General features: G+C 42.1%; 1 protein-coding gene across 18 annotated transcripts in view; it reads right to left on the bottom strand.

Moving 5' to 3' along the window:
• LOC134524274 (rap1 GTPase-activating protein 1-like) overlaps positions 1-24,245 on the bottom strand; it is a 51,991-nt gene that overhangs the window by 6,201 nt on the left and 21,545 nt on the right. For 3 of the 18 annotated variants that reach the window (XM_063354172.1, XM_063354130.1, XM_063354134.1), the window contains exons 7-21: positions 21,026-21,129; positions 19,455-19,533; positions 19,099-19,152; positions 18,925-19,008; positions 18,577-18,677; positions 17,828-17,957; positions 17,414-17,569; positions 14,585-14,656; positions 14,313-14,399; positions 13,498-13,632; positions 11,756-11,902; positions 10,423-10,526; positions 8,013-8,129; positions 2,997-3,123; positions 2,809-2,911 (exon numbers count right to left, since the gene is read on the bottom strand). In XM_063354172.1, coding sequence (XP_063210242.1) covers positions 2,809-2,911; positions 2,997-3,123; positions 8,013-8,129; positions 10,423-10,526; positions 11,756-11,902; positions 13,498-13,632; positions 14,313-14,399; positions 14,585-14,656; positions 17,414-17,569; positions 17,828-17,957; positions 18,577-18,677; positions 18,925-19,008; positions 19,099-19,152; positions 19,455-19,533; positions 21,026-21,129 — 1,600 coding nt within the window. The other 15 variants (XM_063354144.1, XM_063354160.1, XM_063354168.1 and 12 more) reach the window with 15 other exon arrangements.

The following is a 24,245-nucleotide window of genomic DNA, read 5'->3' as shown; positions in this document are numbered from 1 at the left end:
TTGGATCCGGATGTGAAAGTTCATAGCTCAGCTACAGCTCTAGGATCCAGTGGGATTTTCTGGCAAGAAATAGAATGCAGGAAGGAAAACGTTGCATAAATGAGTAGAGGGGTGTGCTGGTTTTGGCTGGGGTAGAGTTGATTTTCTTCATACTAGCTAGTATGGGGCTGTGTTTTGGATTTGTGCTGGAAAGAGTGTTGATAATACAGGGATTTTTAGTTATTGCTGAACAGTGCTTACGCAGCGGCAGGGCCTTTTCTGCTCCTTATTCTGCCCTGCCAGCGAGTAGGCTGGGAATGCACAAAAAGTTGGGAGGAGACACAGCCAGGACAGCTGACCCCAACTGACCAAAGGGATATTCCATACCATGTGATGTCACGCTCAGTATAAAAAGCTGGGGGAAGAAGAAGGAAGGGGGGGATGTTCAGAGTTGTGGCGTTTGTCTTCCCAAGTAACCGTTACGTGTGATGGAGCCCTGCTCTCCTGGAGATCGCTGAACACCTGCTTGCCGCTGGGAAGCAGTGAATGAATTCCTCGTTTTGCTTTGCTTGTGCATGTGGCTTTTGCTTTACCTATTAAACTGTCTTTATCTCAACCCACAAGTTTTCTCACTTTTCCTCTTCTGATTCTCTCCTCCATCCCAACTGGGGGAAGTGGGCAAGCGGCTGCGTGGTGCTTAGTTGCCGGCTGGGCTTAAGCCATGACAAGGGGTAAAAGGAGAGAGAACCCAAGCCAATACAACAAAAGTTTATAGTGGATGTCATGCGGGCTTCCACTGTGCTTTACATGATGCAGGTAGATGGGAGTGATAAGCGGATTTGTGGAAAGAGCACACTTGGATTAAACTATGGGCCATGTCAGGGGAGGCCTAACAGCACTGCATTATCACTGTGCCTGGGAGTGCTCTTGGAGAAATGGACGGCAAAGGGAACTGCAGTTACCCTCAAGGTCAAAAACAATGGGAAATCTTTTACTTGATGACAATAGTCAATTTCTGATACTCAAGCAAAACAAGCTACTTTACATTTACACTAATTTTATGCTCCCATTAGTATTTCCCATCGTGAGTAAACACAAGCTGTTTGTTCGCTTTTGACAGGAACCATCTTTCCCACCTGCTTGGTCTCAGTGCAGCGCCACAAAGGCAACAGGAGTGAATAAAGCTCAAACATTTGTGAGGGGAGCTGTGGCCTGCTCAGGATAATCCCAGACATGTGGAAATGGTAGCATGGGCAATGCCATGGTGATACAGTGACAACCCTCACACCACCAGGCACAAAGAAGCTACTGCCTTTATGGTGTCATTTCTAGATCCCTTCAAAAAGAGACAATTTAATCGTGTTGGGCCTCCTGGCCTTATAGCATCTGTTCATGACTCTTGCTCTGAGCTGATGACACTGAACTCTTTCTTCCTAGCCTTCCTACAGAAGCTCATTCCCAACTTCTGCCTCTTAAGCAGTTCATTAGCTGTCTTCTGCTGTGAAGGTTCCTCACATGCTGCTTTTTCTTGTCTCCACATTTGATACCTTTATGTCTCTCCCTCAGTACAGGCAGACTCTGTATATAGCACCCCACTTCCTAATTATAGCATACAACATGGCTCTCTCCTCCTCCGCACAATCAAAAACTCCACTTGTTTTTCTTGTTCTTCCAGGGTGTCAATACCAGCCCCTTGGGCCCTCGTGTGCCTCTAAGTGTACAAGCCCTCGTGTTGTGAGTTGTTCTGCAGAAGTGGAGAAATCTTACAGAACATCTCACAGAACAGAGGTCTCTGCAGAACATCTCACAGCATCATATCTTCATTGATGTTGCTAAGATACAGGCAATTTTAAGCAGGGCCACTCTTGATGTCTCAGGGCTGCTGCAGAGACTGAGGCACAAAACTCTGTCTTCAAAGTAAATTGGCTTCACTTTCTGACCTTGTAATCCCTTGTAATCTTTTTCAACAATCCCTTTTCACACAAGTCCTATACAGATTTCACTGTTCCTTCCAACCTATTTTCTTCCTTGCCATCCACATAATCCCTAGTATCTCTTACCATCTTAACCTGCTCCTATTCCAGAATCTTTTAACAACAAATGTTGTTTTGCTTTCCACAGTTCCTAATGATTTCCCAATCTCAAAAGCTTAATCTTTTCAATCATACTTTCCCAAAATCAAGGCTGAAGCCTCGTTCTCAAAAACAGACTGAAAGGGATTTAAATTTTCCATAATTTTAACTTTTCCGTAATTCAGTGCGGGTTAGTTACCTGATTACCCACCTTCTCAGGAGCATACTGCTTTGTTCAGGAAGCACTGTTTCTGTAATTCCCATATCCAAACTACCTAATTTATAAAGGGGCACTGCATGCAGAAAAGCAACCGTTGAGATACATGCTCTCCACAGAAACACGTAAACACATTACTTCTTTGCAATCTACTGTAACTCCTTCTGCAGTGTACAGCACTATTTATTCATGCTACTGAAACACACTTCCCCTTCCCATTCTCTCCCCATTACAGTTTGCATGATAGCTTCTCTCCCCATTTCTCTGAGCCTGTCCATCGTCTACCTGCACTTCTCAAATCTTAAGTATACCGATACAAAAGATTTTGCCAAACAAATATGGCTCAACCTCACATATGCCTCTAGAAGCATCAGCAAAGGATTTCTTTTCTTTCTTTCTTTCTTTCTTTCTTTCTTTCTTTCTTTCTTTCTTTCTTTCTTTCTTTCTTTCTTTCTTTCTTTCTTTCTTTCTTTCTTTCTTTCTTTTCTTTCTTTTCTTTCTTTTCTTTCTTTTCTTTCTTTTCTTTTCTTTCTTTTTTACCTGGTGAGCTGGAAGTACTGGGTGTGCAGTCACTCTCATCCAGCCACATACTCTGAACCATTGAATCCTGTTTTGGAGGGCCCTCAAGAGAGCACATCAGCTCCTGGAGAGGGCAAAGAAGACGTGTTTTAATAATGGACTTGGTAAAATCAGGGAGGTAGCCTGTTTGTTAGAGATCATACACCCACCCTGTCATTCTCGTCTTCCTCGGATGTTTCGTTTTCCCTCAAACCACTACAACAACTGCTTACACTGGATGAAGAACGTGAGAATGGCTGCATCACACAGTATCCTGAAGTCTGACTCCTGAGCAGTCTGTGAAATGCAAGCATTCGACATCATCATGCTTGTTGTTACACATAGCCCTGCACTTTTTGTGACATAACTTTATTATACAGCAGTCAGAAACATTGAGAAGAAACTATTCATCCACAGTTAGATTTTCCACATAGGAACAGAATTGAGGTGAACTGGCTTGCATTCCTTAATTTCTAGTTGCTGCTTCATTTAGTAGGAACACCATTGCTTGTTTCCTTGCTAGATAACTGTATGAAAGGACAAGACTAAGTAAATTTTTAAGTCACAGACCTAAGTGTTTTAAAGCAGAGTGAGTCAAATCACCTGCATTTAAGCGCTGTTTACCTCTAGACATTCATAAAATCAACAGGTGCCTTCGTTTTGGAGATCAGATATTTTAAAAGCCTAAACACAACAGGATGAGGTGTTAAACTGAGTATGAAGGGAAAGCACTACCCAGCCTAGGCTACCTGTTCCCATAGCCACCCTCAGCCTATCATGTTTGGTCTTATGTGACATTCCAGACAGTACAAGGGGATTATAAAAGCACATTTTTCATGTCACAGAGCTTATAAACTGTCACCACTATGTTTCTGAACAGTTGTAACAGGAGGAGTCAGGAAAGCATATAGAAATTAACCAGCATTATAGAATGGTTAACTAAGAAAGCTTGAGGAAGCAATGAGAAGGTAGGAAAAAAATTACTGAGATCTGCATTATTTTAGGATATCTCTGTGCCAAACTATTAGGATCAAGTGCCAAGATCTTACACAGACAGGTCAGAGCCCCCTTCTTCCTGACAGATAGGAACATACCCAGGTTAGGATGGCCATCCTGGTGATTTTGCATACGCCCAGTTGCCAGTAAACTGGCTCCTGTAGGTCCATCCCACCAGACTTTTAGCTCCCACAAGGTCATTACAAAAGGAACATTCAAAGCAAACTGCATTGGATCACTTGACCACCACTCTCTCAAATGTCATGGACACTGAGGTAGCCTGGTGCATGTTTCTTATCTGTCAAGAAAGACCCTTAAGGTCAGCTTCTCCCAGCTCGGAATTTGGGATCCACTGCTTGCAGTCATCTGGGAGAGAGAGCCGTCCATGAGGCTGATTGATAAGCTTACATGGTGGAAGGTGCACTGTGCATGTAAGCCTAACATTTACGGTGAAATACTGCCTGCACAAGAGACCAGTCTATAAGAGAGAGATGAAGCACTTAAAAATGTTAAGAACCCCCCAAAAAAGCTATGAGAAGCAAGAAAGATAAGACACTTTTAACATACTAAATATATTTATTCCTTCAGAAACACTGCAAAATGTGGCCAAGTCTTGACCTACAAGCAGTAATGAAACCTAAAGCCCCAGGCATATTACATGCCAGCATGCAACAGGGAGAACAGTAAAGACAGGGCCAATATAGGCCGAAGATACTTCCTCAGGAGATTAGGAAATATATTTTGGAGGAAATGAAGGCCAACATGCTTCTCCCTTAGCAGAGAAAATCAATAACATGAATTTAAGTGAGCTGGGACCTAGATTTCCACAAAGCATCTCCTTCTCAGCATCTTTCCTCAGCAGGTTTCTCCATCCTCGTTCTCTGCGCTGCACTTCCTGACCTATGTCATCCGAAGGCACTAGAGACAGAGGTGGAAACATATTCTCCCGCTCTTTCCTTCTGCGGACGACCTGTTCTCTTCTCGCTCATTTGAGCGGAGGGGAAGAGAAGGGGAGGCACTTTCCCTCCCCCATCCTCCTTCCCCCATCATTAGCAGGGGCTGGTTCAGTGGCTGCTGAATGGGCAATGGGAAGGGCATAGAACCAAAATGCTCCAATAGGAGCTATCTGTCCATCTCCCTTTCCCAGGATTTCTGCTCTAGGAACTGCCAGTGGAGCGTTACTTGGTGCCACTTGGTTTCTCCACAGTCCTTGAGGTCCTCTAAGTAAGTTCATGCTCCTCTTTAGCCAGGACTCTCATTTCACCCCAAAAGTCTTGCCAGTATCTTCAGTGAGGTAACCAATGACTGAGTAGCATCCGGTCCACTCCTGATTGGCTTGATGTCCCCACTCAGATGTGTCTGAGGAGGGAAAACACACACACAAAAAACCCATGTACTTTTCCCAGGATTTGGACATACACAGTACAGTGCTTGATTTTTCAGATGCAACCCAGAAAGCCGTCTGATCCTGAGGAGTTTTGCTACCTGGTTACTTAGGCTGGGTTCATTCTTTTGAGTCTGTCCCTTGGGAAGAAGGATTATTTGGAAGGCTACTTGGACAGTGGAGCAGGAAAACTAAAGAAAATTGTCCCTGTATGTGGGAGAGAAGACACTGTTAGACCAAGAGAACTATGCGGTTTCACAGATTGCAGGCTGATCACTGCAGAGCATGTTGGAAATCAGCATGTGGGGACAGAAAGTAAGTGCTGGTTTGTCTCTACTGTGAAAGAATTAATCTATCATTTATGTATTCTTTTTGCATTTATTTCCAAGTTGGTTTTAGCAGAACATAAATGAAGAGTTTGATCATTCAAGTCTGGAATCTGAAATGATTATTTAAGACCAGCAGCAAGATGCTGGAGATTTTTGCAATAGAGAAATTTCCTGTGATGCTATTCCCTGGAGAGAGCCAGGAGTGGACTGATGACGTACTACCAGGGATAACATTTTTAATATGGGCTGCATAAATTACTGTAGAACCAGCCGGAACTCTTTTTGCATTAGAAATATACCTATATCATGATCCTGATTTGTGGTTCCACAATTAATGGACAATAAATAGACTATTTCAGTAGAACTTCAGTAGAACTGTCTCTGAGACAGACCGTTAGAATTACACACCCAGACTGTTCCTGCAATACCGTGCCAATACTGTCTTGGTGAAACTGGTGTGCATTACATGGTGGAATTACGTGTCCTTGATTCCCTGTTCCAGATGTGATGCAGAAGGTATGGCTGCACGTGGGCTGCTCCCTAACTCTGAAATCATGATCCTAACTATGGCTAATCATCAGTTGTGCAAAACTCCATGCTACATCCCATCTTGTAAACAAACTTTCCAGGAATGGGCTGAACCACCACAACTGTGAAAAGACTTTTTCTGGTGATTGTACAAGTGGTTTTGAGGCCATGACTGGAAAAAGATGCATGGAGAGAAGCCTGGGGACAAAAGTAAACAGACTGCCAAATCATGCAGGTCATGTCTCATGTGCATAAACAATATTCATGCTAGTACTTCTAGTGAAATCCCATGCTATGTTTGCTCTCCGAAAGCATGTGATATCAATTTGAAACAGATATTGCAGCTGGCTCACCTCCTCAGCTGATGAATGGGGAATAGGGGTGGGGAATTGGGGAAAGCACACAGTCAAATGCAGAAATCAGGAACAGATGTCAAGAAAGCGTCATCATTTTTTTCCAGGACATGCGCACATTCTACAGTAGGGTAACCAGGACTAGCCAAGCTATGAGATGTTTTCTTACTAGGCAGAATTCTTGCTGATTATGCAAGGTTGCTTCAGCTACCTAATCAGAGGAAGAGTCACTCACACATGCCTAGCCAGGAACTTCTGGTTCACTAACAAAGTCCCAGGCAGGAAGAGGAAGGGCAGGTGGAATGATGTGGTAATACTGGAAGATGGGGGGTGCTGACCAGTCGGTGGTTCCATGTCCTGTGTTCTTTCTTGTCCTTGGCTGCCAGAACTAGCATCTTAAATGGTCTGTATCTCCTAGCTGCGCTCCAATCCTCCTTCCCACCAAAATTTTGGACACCCACTCAACCCAAAAACTAGTATCACAAAAGTATACTTAACAGACCTCTGCGCCTTGGCTGTGACAAAATTCCGGGCAGTCCTACAGCATACAATTGGGTAGCTGAACTACTGCAGTCACCAGCCTGTATTTCTCAGGGACCATTGGGTCTAGTTGGAAGGAAGGCCCTTCCTTGTCAGACTTAGCACCAGGAGCAACCCACAGAGGCCTGGCTCTAGGGCACCTCCTGGAATTTTCTTAGAGCAGCCCCAGTCCTAAGAAAGGGACATGCCCAACTACCAAGTACTCAGTGCCCTCTTTGCCACAGGTCTCATACAAATTCTCAGCGAAAAAGAAATTCATGTGTGGCGAGCTGCTCCAGAAAGTCAGCTGCAGTCTTGGATTTAGAGACAGGCTGCTCCGGAGTCTTGGAAATGAAAATGCGTGGTTTCCGTGAAGTCTTGAAGTATCCTAGATAGGATCACACCCCAGCATAATACAACTTAGCAACAGCAAAGCTGCGCTACCCGGAAAGTGCATTTTTCCAGTTTTTGACCATCAGAAGCTAGAGAACTGTTTTGCAGACTACCACATGAAGTGCTTTGCAGGAGAACACTGGGTGCGGTATGGCGTGCTTTCGCAATGAAAGATAGGTGCAACACATGGGACCCTGCTGTAACACTCTGAGAGGACCCAAGACAGGCTAGTTTATGCTGGTTGGGAGCAGCAGCATGAATCCTGCTTAAAGGGGCAGAACTTGAGTACAACCCAACATACCCTTGTCCAAGCTTCTCCATGAAGCTCCAAAATCACTCCAGAGCAAACTACGGAGGAAACATACACATGAGCAAGCATGGATAATCGGACAGCTAGGGCTTTGTGTAACCTATTGGATGTGAGCTAATGTTACAGTAAAGATATAGCCAAAATCACCTTTAAGTGGTCCAATTTTTCTTCACTGACTGTTTAAGGAATCTGAGTTCCTTACTTACACGGCCTGAATTACTGTGCCATGGCCAGACATCTAACTTTTAAGATGCTGCAATGCCTGATGTGGACAATCTCAGAAAAGCCTTTAACAGAGCAAGACATGCACCACACTTAAGCCAATACCAGACACAGTGAGCATCTTTCAAACATTAAAATTATTTTCAACTCACTTGTTCTTCCTGCTGGGGAACTCTGGGGAGCTGGGACTGGATGATCCGTCAGACTTCAGGTCAAAGAAAGTTCCTGGATTGTCCAGCACCTTCTGTATCCTCTCTGCAGTGTCTCTGCTGGGACAAAAGAGAAACCAGCTATACCCCAGGGCCAGAGTTAACCACTGTCTATTCTAACACTTCCTTGCAAGCTACAACACAAAGCTGGATCTTGCCTATACACATGAAAGGGAAGCAAATACAGTTGTATTTAAAAGGGCAGACTCCTTAGATATGACCTGTTGAGGGCAATATATTAGAAATGGCCAACTTGAAGCTCCTTTTTAATTGACATAAAAGCCAAAATTAATTTCAGGATTCTCCTTTAATTCTACAACTTTTTCTTCTACCTTCCCCATTTCATTGGTCTTAAGAAGCTTTGAGATTGATTAGAGATCTTATATATTTATTGCATAAAGAAAAAGGATTCAGCTAATTTCTCTGTTTCAGGATGGTTACAATAGTTTTGTTTCTACTAGTACTTGTCAAGATACTTCTGAAGAAAGCTGTCTGTGTGAGTAACTGGAAAGTGGGATATGATTAATTAAGGATTGGATAACTCGTGTTTTTGTTGTGGGGTTTTTTTTGTGGCTTCAGTGATGGAGTTCACAAAGTTCCTTCTCTGCTCTCTTGGTCAGTTGATCACAGTTCCTCATTCCCTCACTTGTGCTAATACAACTGTTAGGGAGACTGGAAATTACCCTGGCAAGAACCGATCCTACATGACCCTGAAACTTCTATGACACATGAACAAGCGGGGCGGACTGGCTCAGCTCTGTCATCAAAGCCTGCATATCGTTAAACTACAGCTTCAGGGTGAAGTCACACATGACACGTTGAGCTCACTGTTGCCACACGGAGAGCCTGCTCCAGCCCCCTCCACTCTTGCTGAGCGTACTTTCCATCAGTCCTGGTACCCATCAGGCTTCTCCATGAGACAGTTCATGGCAGAACCTGGCAGACAATTAATCCAACGAAAGAAAGTTGATAGTTTTCTGTTTGATTAATGGACTGAATCAGTCCACTAAGCATCTGAGCCATCACGAGGAATGGGACAGGATTGGGTAGTTGAAAGAGACAGTGGGAGAGGGAAAGTGTGATACCTGCTTTACAGCAGCCATGAACTATTAGACCAGTTGCTTGTCCTTCAAGAATCACCCAAAAAGTGTTTCAGAAAACACAAGATAAGGCTCGCTGTTCCTCATATGTAAGATTACAAATAAGCAAAAGGAAAGCTGAGTGAACCCAACGGCTCACCAATTCCTTCCTAGCAAAGAGCAGGAAAAAAAGAAAATAAATCCAGGGTTTTTCCTTGTTGTAGAAAACTTTTACAGGTCTTTTAAGGGGATAGTGAAGGATGTTGCATGCAAAATAATGGATTGAGGGGCACAGCTGCATAAGGTACAAAATTATTTAAAGTAGTGAGGAGCTGTGGCTACTGTGTTGGCTTAGACTGTTACAGGGAAGTTGTCTCAGAAGATTTTATTTTTCTCAAACAAATTTCTATACTATTTTTATTCAGATTAGGTCATAGGCACCTCATTAATGAAAGGTCCAAGAGAATAACTGGAAAGAAGGGAAAATGTAGTAATTCTTCATGTTGTGAAATCACTAGTTTCCACATTAAAGATGGCTTTCTGCCTTTTACACTGAGTCTTTAAGCTGTTCCCTGGAATTCTTGCAACTGGGAAAACTGTATGTTAGATGCAAAGCACTCCTGTGAGACTGTATAATCTTAAAAAGATGTCTCAGCTAGAGCCAAAACAAATTTATTGATTTAACTAAATAATTCTGTCAAATATTCCAAATCACTCCTTAAACCTGTATGTTACCCCTTAATTATAATTATTGTTCAGACCATCTAATTTAAACGCTAGTTATTTTGACTTAAACCTTTTTTTAAGAAATCCTTTTTTAAAGTTATCAGAAGTTTTGTTTATTTGAATTTTTTAACATGAAAACAAACAAAAAATCAAACACCCAATTCCCCCTTCCCAAGTAAAAGCCTTTCATCTGACCCTTACCTAAAAGTGGTGAATACTTTTCGCCACAGGAGAACCAAGAGTTCCAGATCACAATGCACGATGTTTAAGAGCGATCTTACCATATTCCTCCACCCATCTCCTCGCTTCTTCCTCAAATATTGATTCTCCCCGTTTCCAAATGTCCTTTTTTGGTTTTTTTGTTTCTGTCATTTGTCCATTTCTCCATTAGCCGATAATCAGGCTTTTCTTCCCATTCCAACCATTTCCATTTCAGTTCTCCTTCCTGTCGATTCCCTCTCTGTCCTTATATGTGCCTTTCTACCTCCCTTTTCTCATCTCCTCCTGCTTTTTTTCCTCTCTTTGTCCCACCTTCCCACGGCTCATACCTCTTTTCCTCCTGTATGTTCTCAATGCCAATGGCACTACTCCGTCGCCCATGGAAGCGGCTGGCTCGAGTACGTGATGGGCTCCTACCAGGCAAGGCAAAAGACTAGAAAAAAGGAAAGTGTGACAGAAAGGAGGGAGGGGAACAAGACAGGAAAAACCGGAGAACTGGAAGTATGGGACAGGGAGTTTGCGATGTGCCTCCAGATCCTCTTCTTTACTCTGCAATACAATAGCACGGCCCAGCTCCACCGGTGCAAGAAGTACTTTCTGTCAGTGAGAAAGAGAAGCTAGGGCTCACAAAGGTGGTATGAGAAAGAGACAGAGAGACATAGAAACAAAGGCAGAACAAGATACACAGCCAGCGTACAGAGAAAGAGGCTCAGGAAGGGAGGTATCCCCATATTACGAGAGGAGAGGCAGAATCAAGAAGGCAGAGAAAACTAGAAGTTAAAGGAGAAAAGGAGGCAGTAAACCCAAGTCATTACTATTCTGCGACTTTGTTGTGCTGACATAAAGAATGCATACAAACTGTCACCAAGAAATTTCCACACTGAAAGGCACCTTCTTGGCTTACTCAGAGATGTTTTTTCGTAGTTTGCTTGTATTGACATCAGTAGCGTAGAGACCACAATAAGCTGGATGCACTTTGGCCAAGGTAACCATATTTCCAATATTAGAAACATATATCCTTTTCTGGAAAAATTTGTCACGGATTTATTATGCTCGCACTGATCATATATGTTTAGTATTCCTAGAAAATAAAAAAGACTTTGATAGTGACTAAAAATATTCACTCTTTCTCTCACCCCAGACTTTATTAATTCTGCTGTTTGTTGCCAACATGCAAATTCTATTTGCAGCAAAACAGCACACTGAATAAACATTGTGCACTTGTTTATATTACAGAAAAGAATCTGACTGGCGAAATTGAAGAAAATGGAACAAATCTAGTGTCCTTATGTTCTCATCTCTTGCCACATGACAATACTGTACCATTCTGGTCAAACCACAGTGCATTCCTTTTTTTTTAAGGTATGGCAACGTACAAGATCTAATCCAGGATAGCAGAGATAGATGTCTGATACAGAATCACGTTTGGCTTTCTTCTCTCAGTCTGCATCAATCTCAGCTTTAGTTTACAGATGAACTGGGGCTAGGCACAGACAAAGCAGACTGCAACATGTGCCGTCCCCACTTGTGAAACGGGATGATACAACAAAGAGATTCACAGAAGGACAAGAGGACAAACTAATAGGGAAAGAGAAATAGAACGCACGAGTGGGACACAAAGGTATGCTGGGTTTCTTCTTACAGCCCACCCAAATACCTTACCGCAGCAATGGCCTTAGGGCCCTCGGCGACACTCTGGCTGAGGGCAAGGCCAGCTGTAGTTGGGCGGCTGGGCAGGGTGGCTGGCTGCTGCTTTCTCATGGATATCCCCATGGTATCCAGGCTCTGGCTGCGGCCTCTGATCACCCGCTGAACAGAAGGGAGGCAGGGAAACAGACAAACATGGATACACATATAGACATGCACACGGTAGGGCAGCATGGAAAGCACCACAGATTGGGTGGAAAGTTGTGACAGACCAACACCAGAACCACAGAAATCCTAGCTCCTAGAAGGCAGCATCTTAGATGTTACCCGTTTTTGGTCCTAGGTGATTCATGGAGCTCACTGCCAGGGAAGAACTCTTCCTCAAGTATGTGCAATACTTTCACCTACCTTGTCCTGTTGCGATAAGCAGAGATTCCCTACCAGTATCCCAGTATACTGGGTAAGACAGCATCACCTGGAGCAGTCCTACCCAGCACAGGCTACAAACCACAAAATCAAACTCCTCTTCAAGACTGTAAGGTTCAGTCTTGCATGAACTTGAGTTCAAGGGGAACTTGAACTTGCAAGGGGAAAGCAGCCATATCAAAATCTGCAGCATTTGAAAACGCCATTTTCTGAGTTTAATACGTAGTCTTTTCCAGCCTTTTACAAAGGTCATCTGTGTACATGACAAGCAAATCACAGCATGCGCTAGAAGTCAGAAAAGGACATTTTGGGATAATTAGTGGAAGACGTGGATGGGTATGAAATTCCTGGTTAGCAGAAAAGGCAGGGTAGACTGTACGTAAAAATACACCTCACCAAAGCACCCTCGCTCTGACCAAAGCTATGCATATAGCTACCAAACCTATATGTGAATGGATTTGTTTCACAGCCCTTAATGACTCTAACCAGCCCACCATACAAAGGAGGTGGAGGTCACCTGAAGAAATGCTATTTATAATATGGCTCTATGTCCAGACAGATACCTTATTATAAAAGAAGTGGCGAGGCCCTTCCCACAGAAGTGGGAAAGGGGAAGTAGGTAGGAAAGTGATATTAGATTCTCTCAATACAATCAATTCAAAACTCAGTTTGCCTTTTCATACAAAACCTTTGCTTTCTCCTATCACCTTTACCACTTTTAAGAGTAAGTTCTGTCACACCTGATCTTCATTTATTAAAAAAAATAAAAAATAAAAAAAATAAAGTGTCATCTACACTGAACAAAGATAAATTAACTCTGTCTTTTAGAGGGTAAGTAAAGCATCACAGTTTTTCTGGACAGTACACTCACAGATATGTTAGAAACTCTCTTGCAACTCTTTCAGTTATAACGAAAATTAATTGGAAGAGATCTGCTGTAGGAACTGAAAGCTGCTTGCTACTAGTTATTAAAATTCCTCTGCAAACACTCACTCCTTTTTCTGTAAGTCATGGAGTGAAACCCCGTCTGACACTAGACACCAGCAGGAAGCATAAAGAGTTTGACTTCTCAGGGACAGCATGAAATTCCACCCTAGATCATGCTGTAGCTCTGTAGAAAGGAGCACAGAAGGGGGAAAATTTCTTTTCTTGAGAGATATGATAAAGCATAGTTAAGATGCTCTAAAGAAAGGCTGCTGGATGGAAAGACTTCTTTTCTGTCTCACCCTAAGCACAGCTGATCAGCAGGGTCAATATTCCTTGGAGGGACACATAATGAACTTGAGAAAAGTGTGAGCAACTGGGTAAGGCATCAATCCACTATGGCTCACCTTGAAATTCTCGAGGAAGCCCCCACTGCCATTCTCTATCTTGTCATCCTCCCCTATGGGCAATCCCATCATACTGCGACTGCGAAGCTGCAGCTCCTCAAAAAGGCTTTCCAAGAGGGCACTCCGGGTTCTTTCCTGCATCAACATTGGGAATGAAAACACAGCTATTATTGGGAGAGAAGGGATTTCCCCGTCCTCCCCCGTTTTTGCAACATCTCACATCCCCCCTAAAAAAAAAAAAAAAATAATCAAAAAATCACTGTAAAAATTAATTTAAATAGTTTAAATAGTATGAAATGGTTTTAGCTGTATAGTTATGGAATATATTAGAGTAATACCCAGCCCTTTTAAACTCTTTCTAAAGCAAGTCATAAAGGACATCAGTACTTCTTTACAGGTGATGAAACAAAAGCATGGATTGAGGGCAGGTTTTTTCTAGATCAGGCAAGCAGCAGAGTCTGGAGCAGAATTTTGGTACCTTGAACCAAAATCAGTGATATCAGTACGCATCCTGTAGCACAATACCAAGTTTCAGCTAATACACAGTTTCCTCCAGCAAAATGTAAGCATCATATTCCCATTCTTACTTGAGCGTTAGATCTTTACATTAGTATGTACCTTTTCATATTCTATCACACCTGCTGTGAAATACAAAGGAAGCATCACATAGCTGAGTATAATCACAATTCATCTTCCTTTTTTAAGCAACACAAAACTAGAAGTAGAAGAAAGTAACAAAATATATTGTATTTTCTTAATCTGGCATTAATATAGTTTTATAATTTTTAATGGAAGCAACCAGGTAATAGACCCACCTCTAATTTAGCAAATTTCTCAGCTCGATAGCAGCTGTACTCAGCATTGATGAGCTTGGCCAGGAGGAATTCACGAAACTCTGCACTCTACAAGACAAGATGAAGGCTAGACTGGAGATGAAAACAGTAATAAAAATGTCATATGAGAAAAGCTCTGCCTTACTGCTCTTTAGACCTCCAAAGTCATCTAGCCAGATTGACGACACTGACTCAGAACACAGAGGTGTGTACCACATCCCCCTGCCATCTAACACTGGACCAGAGAAACAAACCTTCCTAAATATGGCTGGATTTGGCAGAGGGGGTCCAAAGAAAGGGACGTCATCTCGGGCTGTGACTGAAACCTGAAACAATATAAGGGGAAGAAAAATAAGTATCATAACACCAGTGAGACTATCAAAGCCTTCAAACTGCCACGGTATATATACGGTATGTCCGATCCCTCCTGAATCATTTACATATCGAAGAGAAATCTAACATGATGTCCTGTGCATCCATCTGTTTCTGTACTCAGTCAACGGATGTGCTGATTTATCTCCCGGAAATTCAGTCAGTTAGATGTGCACACAGTAAGAGCAACAAAATACAATTGAGCAAATTGCTTTTTAAAAAAAATATATTTTTAATAAATATTTTAAATAATAATCAGTTCATTTAGAACAAAAAAATGAGATGCTTCTATCCAGCCTGCAAGATTTACCTCCACTAGAGGAACCTTTGTCAATACGGTTGGACTGACCTATTTTTTTTTTTACAAGGAATCCTCGGTGGAGATAGACTGCACGCTGAGGGGAGCGTCTCAGCGACACTCCCTCTCTGAGTCACATGTGCTAAGTCTACAAAAGCACTTTCCCAGTAATACATGTTTCCGTGTTGGTTTTTTTGTTGTTGTTTTTGTTTGTTTGGTTTTTCTAACATGCTCCTACATGACATAAAAATGCCAAAAAAGTAACCGTAATGCAGTTCAGTTTTTACATACTGTTACTTGGCTCTTCACAGTGCTTACCTGTAATTATATGCAGCTATCTTACCAGATACATACAGCACTTACAAATATCTCACAGTTACTTTTTTTTGTCATGTTTGAGATGGAACAATACCATTATTTGCCATTTCATACAACAGGGAACAATGTCAGAAAAACTTAACAGCAACTGCCTCAAAATAACATTTACACTCCAGTGTAATGTCACCGAGACAATGAGAGGCAGGAGTTTAATGAGTGGAAGAAGGAAAGGGGCCTTTGATTTAATTCAGATTTCTCACATTATAGGCCAGCTCCCCTAATTACAAGGCCTCCCTCACCCTCCCAACAGAGATCTACCAGTCAAAATCCTGCTTTGCATTTTTATTTTCTGATTACAAAAGTTGATTCAAATAAATGAATGCCATTAATTTTCCAATTTAACCACTAGGCACTAAAGCTTAAGTAAATGCAACAAAGGATGGAAAAAAAGTCTTCTCAAACTGCAGTCTTTTAGGTACTAGAATGCTCTCAAGGCAGAACGAGTTAAAATCGCTTTGGAAGAGCCTTTAGAGAACACTCTGCATTGGCTCTAGGGTCTTGACTGGAACGATTTCTTTTTCATGAAATGATGCAGCCATCCCTATTATACTGAAAAAAAAACAATGCCATTGCAGACAGGCAAAAACAATAGCAGGAAGAGAAAAGAGAAATGGCAAGCTTCCCGAGCTCTTTTTTCTTGTCATTAAAAAATTCCAGGGAATTTCTGTGCCCTACAAAACAGAGCAAGAGGAGAACTGGAACCCCATGCTCCTGATCAACATGAAGCTATCGGGTCACTGCAGACTGGCTGCCCATAGCATAGGAAACAACGGAAGGTTTTGTTCTACCACCAGCACCCTCTTTGGTGGGACAGGAGATGGGGATCCTGTCCTATTTTTTACGTTCTTGGTGTTCTTGTAGACCTCCAAGGCGTAAGGACTCATCACCAAATCAGAATTCCTACATAACATGAGACATAGCACTTTAATTAAAATATTTCAGCAATGGAAAATCCATCACAGAATGCAAGCTTCTATATATTTTCTGCTCTCTCAGCATGACTGAAAGTTGGACATAAAGTTATATAGACATCCATACAAAGTCACATGACAGAAAAACAGCTGTGTCCAAAGGCTGCAACCAGGGAATTCGTGTTCTAGAGGGGGCTTGTTCATGTTCTAGCCAAACTGGTGGGCCCTAACAGATAGCAATTCCCTGCCAGATGGGCATCAGTTCTGGGATCCCCCAAAGCAGATGTAGCTGGTTGGGATTCCATAGATGAGGCCAACCAGCTGTATCTGACCTGCAGTCTCAGGCAGTGCAAGCTCTCGGCCCTGTGCTCTGCAGCGTGAGCAATGCAGACATGGCTTTCAGTCAGGTGAATGAGTTTTATCTGGCTTAGATAATGTAAACAAGACATCCCCCAAAATGGCATCAATTGCTCCTTGTGCTCTTTGATGTAAACAAAAATTTTTTATCCAAATTCGTCCCGCTTTCCCAAGCATCATCAAGCATTCCCAAGCTTTAAGCTTCAGAAAATAATTAGCTACTTCGAAAAACATATAAGTACATTCTAGTTTCATGTGTAGATATACTTAATGAATTCATCAAATTATTCTTTGACCTTCTATTTGCTAGGTAGGGGCAGTAAGCAGTCCTGGACTCCTTTCAGTAAAACACTTGTGTTACAGGATTTTAATCATTCTCAGCCTCACCTCCTAGCCCCGTCCAGCTTACCAATACCTTTATGAAATCTGAATACTCAACAAACGTGAACACAGATTGCTAAATAGTAGGAATCACAGCAAACAGAGGGGACCTCTGCAGAAGTATAGAATAGAGAACAACAGAGCAGGAAGGAGACTCCCGGTCAGAGATCACAGGGTGGGTGAAGGGCAACGAGAGCTGGTGGCAGCTACTGGATCTAATTATTGCCTTTCACTGAAAACGCTGATCAAGTTTACTAACAGAGCAAGCAAAGCTGAGGAAGACAGCTGGCTGAACCTGTACCTCTCCCAAAGGCCCAAGAACAGGTTTCCACTTCAAGGATCAAAATCAGTGAATCAGTGCAGAGGGATCTATTGGCTCTGTTTACCTTGTAGAAAGTGTCTCCAGTGGTGCCAGGGGTGAGCTGAACTACCACATAAGCATGTAGGAAATTAGAAGCAATCATATCAGGGACAAAAGGCGTGCTTTCATCCTGGAAGATGATGGCTACAATGTCATTCCCAATATGACGCTTCCGCTGAAGCTGGAGAGGGGAAAAAAACAATAAAGCGAAGAAGGCGGGTGAAAAAGAGTAGAACAGTACGATGGGGCCTCAAACACCAGTCTGTCTAGCATCTCCAACCATTTGTTCAACCAACCCCCTCATCACTACTTTCACCATTACTCCAGCCGTAATTCCCAACATTACATAGCTAGGCATTCTCCCTTCACCACTGGCCCCTCACCAAATACCCCTCCCTCTTAGCCACACTGTTGAATTCCATAGTTCACCTTCCAGTACCTGCTGGGAATCTCCCTCTGTGAAGGGCAGTTTTGTAGACACATGAAACATGATCTCCTTGCCCCGGAAATTTGTGTAGACTGACTCAGTGCCTGTTTGACCTCTAGTGACATCCAAGCCTCCCCGGAACCTGAGCAAATCCATACCACACCAGAGGTCAGGCAGGGCAGAGATGAGAAAGTGGAGACAAGAAAGAAGATATCAGTAACAGTAGCTTGATACATCGATATTATCAAAGGTGATTTTTAAGAAATCAGTGATAGTGGGGCACCAAACCTTCCCAAATCAAAGGCACTGACTGAAGCTGTACGATGAACATACCAGCTTGCTAAAAGCTATGAAGCTAAACCATGGATTCTCAAAGGAGCTACTTTCTTTGGAATTCTTGTGAGAAACACAATCCATATTTTAGAAGTACAGAAAGGACAGGCCGCCCCACAGAAAAAGACTAAAACAATACTGACCCCTACCGTTGTGAAATAAACTTACATTTGCAGTCAAATAAAATTATTCTATACCGACACCTTGGGTCAGACTGAGATACCAGGAGACCTTTAAATGAAAATACCAGCAGAGACCTAAACTCCAACTGGTTCCCAGAGCGGGTGGTTGACAAAAGCATTCTGGGCTTCCCCGCTTGCACTGGGACACAGCACTTTTCCAAAAGCAAGGCTCTAACAGAGTCGCGCCCCCTGATCATGTGGCATTCCCTAACTCAGTCTGGCTTTCCAATGGCACTGGGTACGCACCCACGGAAATCCTGCAGCTGAATCTTGTCACCAAGGAAATCCAGGAACTCCAGGAAACCCAGACTCTCTTCTGTGTTACTGAAGACTTCTTCTTCAGTCGTCTTCAAAAGGAAAGGAGAAGTCATAAGGAACACAAGCAGTACAAAGAACAGGCAGTAATTTCTATACACAGTTCAACCAGCTTTGAGGACCTGCACAAATTGATCAACATAGGGCAAGCTTCTATCCTTTCTCTTTACAGCATCTGTATTTTTCACAGGATAGTGCAGACCTTGTTACTATATTTATGCTAAGAGAACTGAGTCTGGATGTTTTGCCTCAAGTATCCTGGGATTTGAGGGAGCTTACCTGTCCAGGTTTCTGGTAGATGACCCCAAATTTGAAGTTATTGCTTATGACATGTTCATCAAATGCAACAATAAGCTGAGAAGCCTGAGGTAATGAAAATACAAATTATCAGTCGGACGTCAGTAGCCAGACCTTGATGGAAAAGGGACATACAGACATATCAGAACATTATACCTTGGGGTAGAGGACAGGAAAGAAGCGTTCAACATTCACATCCTCACACAGTAGCTGTCGAGTGAGAGAGAGAGAGAGAAAGAGAGAGGGAAACAGAAATGTGATTACCATGTGCCCTAGCTTGTTGCGGGCATGAGAGCGTAGGCACTGTTTATAATTATCTGACAGGAGTCCCTTCAGGCAAAAAATTCTGACGTAAAATTAGAAGAGAAAGAAGAGAAGCTAAATCAAAGTGAAACAGGGAAGTATATGACAGTACTGCTGGGGAACAGTAGAAGAAGGGAAATGGGAGGAAAGCAGTGAAAATAACTTGAAGAATGAGGCTGTAACAGTGAACAGGCAAACACGAATTTCACCTTTGCCATCTGGACAGCATTGGGAAACTCATTCAGACAGGAAATGGGGATCAGGTCGTGTTTGGTGCCAGTCCGAGTCCTGACAAAACAAAAAAAGGCATTAGAGCAAAATCTGAAGGGAGACATAAGCAACACTGGCTCTTGAAAGAAAGAGTAGCCATTCCTTCAGATTATCTCTTAAACCTGCTGCATAAAATCACTGGGAAAGGGACATATTTACACTTCTTATTGCTCATCATTTGTTGTGTGGGAGCAGAGGAAGACAAAACAGGGATGCTTAGTCTCTTCCTCGTTTGCATTCTTTTCTTGCTTGAAAAAAATATTTTGCTTCCTCCTCCCCACCCCCCTGCCATTTTCTTTCACAGAAATCTAAATGTTGAAATACAATTCATGGACACAGTCTTATATAATATATATATATAATGGATTCATAAGATCATACAGTGAGGGTTTGAAAGGCTGCTAAAAGGTCTGTTAGAGACAGCCTAGGAAAGCAGATCTATGCAAAGTATAGGAGGTAGAAAATGGTGTAGAAGAATAGGAGGTAGAACTGTTTCCAGAAAGTTGATGGAGAAAAGCTTCCTTTCTCTCTGTATAAGAAATGTCTTTCTAGGACAGATGTCTTTCTATGGGAGAAGAAATATTGGGCTGTCAGAGTCCTCTTCAAACCATTATAAACAAGCTATTGAGCAAAAGGTGCAGCACATAATACAATATCTTAATAGAGGAATTACTACCCTTTTGTACTTCACCAGTCTCTTCCATGTAGGAAGGTTTCTGGGCTCAGATAAACATTCCCTGGGACAGCTCACAAATAGGCTTTCTCTTTCCCCTGCCCCAGATTATTGCTCTGCCTGGTACTCTAAAGTGTCCTCCGCATACAACAGAGGAAACTCACCAGTAATTCTCTTGTGGCTGACTCCCATGCAATCAGTATTTTCCCTCAGTCCTGGATAAGTCCTTGTCAGCAGCAACTGTACGTCAGTTGCTTCCAGCAGCATATTCCCTACTGGAAGTGCACCCAGCCCATAGTGTGGTAAAAAGCTTTTCTGCAACGTGCCTCTCGCCTATGCAAGATCTATCTCTGTCCTTTGTCTAGTTCATTCATCAGCTCTCTCGGGGTAATGGCTCTCGGTGGAAGCCCTAAAGGTTATGGCACTTTGTAGGCTATCCTGGGAAGCTAAGGAATGTTCTAGCTCACCTTCAAGGGAGCCTTAGCCTCAGGTACAAAGTTCAAACGCAGGCCTGGGCCAGGCTGCCCTCCATCAGGGAATCCATATTGTCCTAGAGAGTACTCACATGTCTCTAAGTGAACAGAATAAATGTAAAAACTTTCTTTTTGAGGAAAGAACAGATGTTTTTCACACAGTAACTATGAAAATGTGCCTGCAAACACTACTTCAGCTTCCTGAAGGAAGCTGCTGAGAGAAACTCGGAGGCAAAGGCAAGAAAAGAAGGCTCAAAGGTTCCTTTGCAGTCCTCTCCAGGAGAAAGACACGGTTCACAACCATATCTATGCAGAGGATGCTCAAGACACACAGCACAGTAACATACACTTCAAAAACAGGCACCTCAGCAACAGGCGTAGATTTTCCTGTTTCTCGATCTGTTCATACTTCACAGAAAGGACCAGGTAGCCCAAGGACATGTCACTGGAGTAAAAGTTCTGGTGCTCCTGAAAACAGGAAGCCAAAATGCATTATTCTCAGAACACTTCCCAGAGAAGTTTACCAGATTTTTTGCATACAACCTGTCACTCAAGATTAGCTAATTTTTTCTTTAACTAGCAATGGCATGCTTGAAGACATGCATACACTGTCTCCCAGCCCCCTTGGTGATAAAATGCATGAACATATCAGTCAAAGTTCATCCACTGCCAGTTCAGTTCCTCCTCAGCTGTCCATCATTGCAAGGGCTCCTGAGAAGGAATAGGATGAGAACATTCAGCAACAAAAGTTTCTTGTATCTTTCATGGACTTTCCCTGTATGCATTCAGGCTCTGCACGACTAAGTAGTGGTCTCCAGCACATTCAACTGGATGTGATCATGGGACTTTTCTATACAAACAGTAATGGCAGGATCATTATACCAAATGGTTGGTCTCTAAGAGCGCTCACGTCTCAGGGAGGATGCAGTCAGAGCTTCAGGCAACTACTTTGCAAATGAAGAGTGTTCTCAGCAGTGCCGCTAACACTGCTTGAGCTTTAGTGGAGTGTGCCTCGAACAGAGAGACTCCTTCAGTCAAACAATGAACCATAATGCGTTTTAGGTTTTATAGAAGTGGCTGCGGCCATACATTTCTTCTGGGTATACAGCCATGTTCCAGTGGCCTGGGTATATCAGTATATATTTATATATATAGACTTTATATATATTTATTGACATATATATTTATGTCAATAAATGTCATATATAAATATATATATTATATAAATATAATATATTTATATATTTTATATATATATTTATATTTATATATATAATATATATAAATATAAATTTATATTTATATATAAATATATAAATAAAATATTTATTGACATATATAACCTCAAACCTCAAAAAGTTAAAGCCTTTTGACAAACGACATGAATGGAAACTTCTAGCACAATGAGAATACTAAATAGGTGGAATCATCCAGACATGCTTAGATCACTCCCATCTTCCCAGTGGAAAACCACTTTATGGCCAGTTTTGGGAGCTGGCTGCTACATAAACTCTGATCAAATAGAGATCTGAGACCGAACTCACACTTTCAGCAAACAGTCCAAAATTATTGGGCTTGAGGCATAAGCAGGACAGAGAGACAAATGAGAATGTCATGCGGGTGATCTGATTCTCTTTGGATTAGATTTGATTAGATTAATATCTTAATCTCTTGCTGCTAATGAGACCTTCTGTTGAAAGAGGCAGTAGCACATTCCAGTATTTAGCCTCCAAATCAGGAGAATATAGTGAGATTGGTATGGTACTTCTGGGCTAGCAATGATGGAATTTGCGGTAAGACTCCTTCTCAGCAAAGCAAAATAATAATGAATAAATAAAATAAAAAATAAAATAAAAATAAATAAAAAATTAATAAAGAATCATCTCAGCTACCCTATAGCAGAATTATGAGTGCCTCCTTATGCCTTGGAACCATGAAAATCTGGAGAAAGTCATGCAGCAATCTGCTGACAGTGAAATCAGGAATGTGTCCACAGAGATCTTCAGTGCAGACCAGTTTAGGCAACAGCAAAAAAATTAAAATATCAAGGCTTTCTTTTGGTATCTTTTGTAGACAAATCTTGGGATTTTTCCAAATCCCGGATGATGTACTTCATAATATCCAGCTGGACTGCCCACCTGTGGCTCTGTAAGAAAAAGAAGCTCTGTCCACTCACTGAGAAGTCAGACGCCCCCAGGATATAGAATGGACATACTTTAATGGGGAGCTCGATTCCCACATTCCACTTGTCAACTGTTTCACAGAAAAGAGGTACCAACTGCTATTTTGTTTGTTGATATATTTTCTAATGATAGTGTTGCCCATCACCAAGTTACTTGAAAGATATAATCAAAGTGCTCTGAGGACACTTTAGTGTGTACAGCTTCTGTTCTGATGTACACCAGTGGGTTTATGCTGTTTGGTTGTAGAAATTATCTTCTCAGCCTAAACGCGAAGTGTTTTTCACGATAGAATTAAATGGAGGAGAGAGATAAAACACCATTTCCCTGCAAATAATGAACGGGCTGTTCTACCAGCAGAATAGCAGTCATCTCAAATCAAAGACAAAGTCACTTGCAACACGAGAAGACAGCCAGGGAGCATGAAGACTCAGAAGGAACATCATAGGATGCACTGTATAAATGCATCCTTGTGCATGACGCAAAAGTGTTATGCACTGAGACAGTAAGTTAAGTGTCCAGTTGTACAGTCAGAATGGGCACGATTTGGAATGTGTTCTGTGAAAGGAATACTCTGGACACAATTAATTAATAATATGGACTCAATGGGAGCAAAGCGTGTCATTTGATCAGAGAGAGTTGCTAGTCTGAGAGATCCTTCCTCAGCCTTTTGCCTAGAAAATACAGACAGTCTGTTCTACCTCTGGTGGATTTCAACATCTCTCAACACACTGGTGAGATTGCCTTTTGCCATGGAAAAAATCTAGGCAATTTTTTGTATTAGTCATAGTTCTGACTCACTGTGAAACAAAGGTACATCTACTGAAATACTCTGATATCTACGTGGAGGTAGGCATCTTGAAGTCAACAGACACAAACCAATTCCCTGTTTGGGAAAAAAAAAAAAAGAATAACTAAGACTATAGTCGCTACCCTGAACATTGATGTGAAGATGAAGTTATTGTACTTCTTTAAGTATGAGAGATATCATTGTCCTCACTTCCTCTTTGAGACAGAAAAAACACCAACACCCAGAACTGCCCTGCTACTGACTTATGGTGAAAAAGTTTCACGTCTTCCAGTGCTAGCATGGTCTACCTTCTGCTGAAGAAGACCGAACAAGTGCCTCCTGGAAAAGATAAGGTATAAGTAAAGAGCAGCAAACAAGCAAACAGAATAATGCGACCTCTAGCTGCAGTGTTCAAATTACAGAAGTCCAGCGTGATCAGTCACACAAGTCAATGGTAGTGACTGAACTTACCTCTAGGTGGGAAAAAAGCTGAAATCAAAGGAAGCCACAAAGGCTGAGAGCACAGTTAATTTTTCCTGACCATGGCTTTCACGATACTAGCAGATTTTGGGGATGTGAACAAGGATCAGGTGCAGCAGTCATTGTGACCAAGG

Source organism: Chroicocephalus ridibundus, chromosome 1 (genome assembly GCF_963924245.1).
Source record: "Chroicocephalus ridibundus chromosome 1, bChrRid1.1, whole genome shotgun sequence".
Taxonomy (NCBI): Eukaryota; Metazoa; Chordata; class Aves; order Charadriiformes; family Laridae; genus Chroicocephalus; species Chroicocephalus ridibundus.
This window is presented reverse-complemented; position numbering and strand designations above follow the sequence as displayed.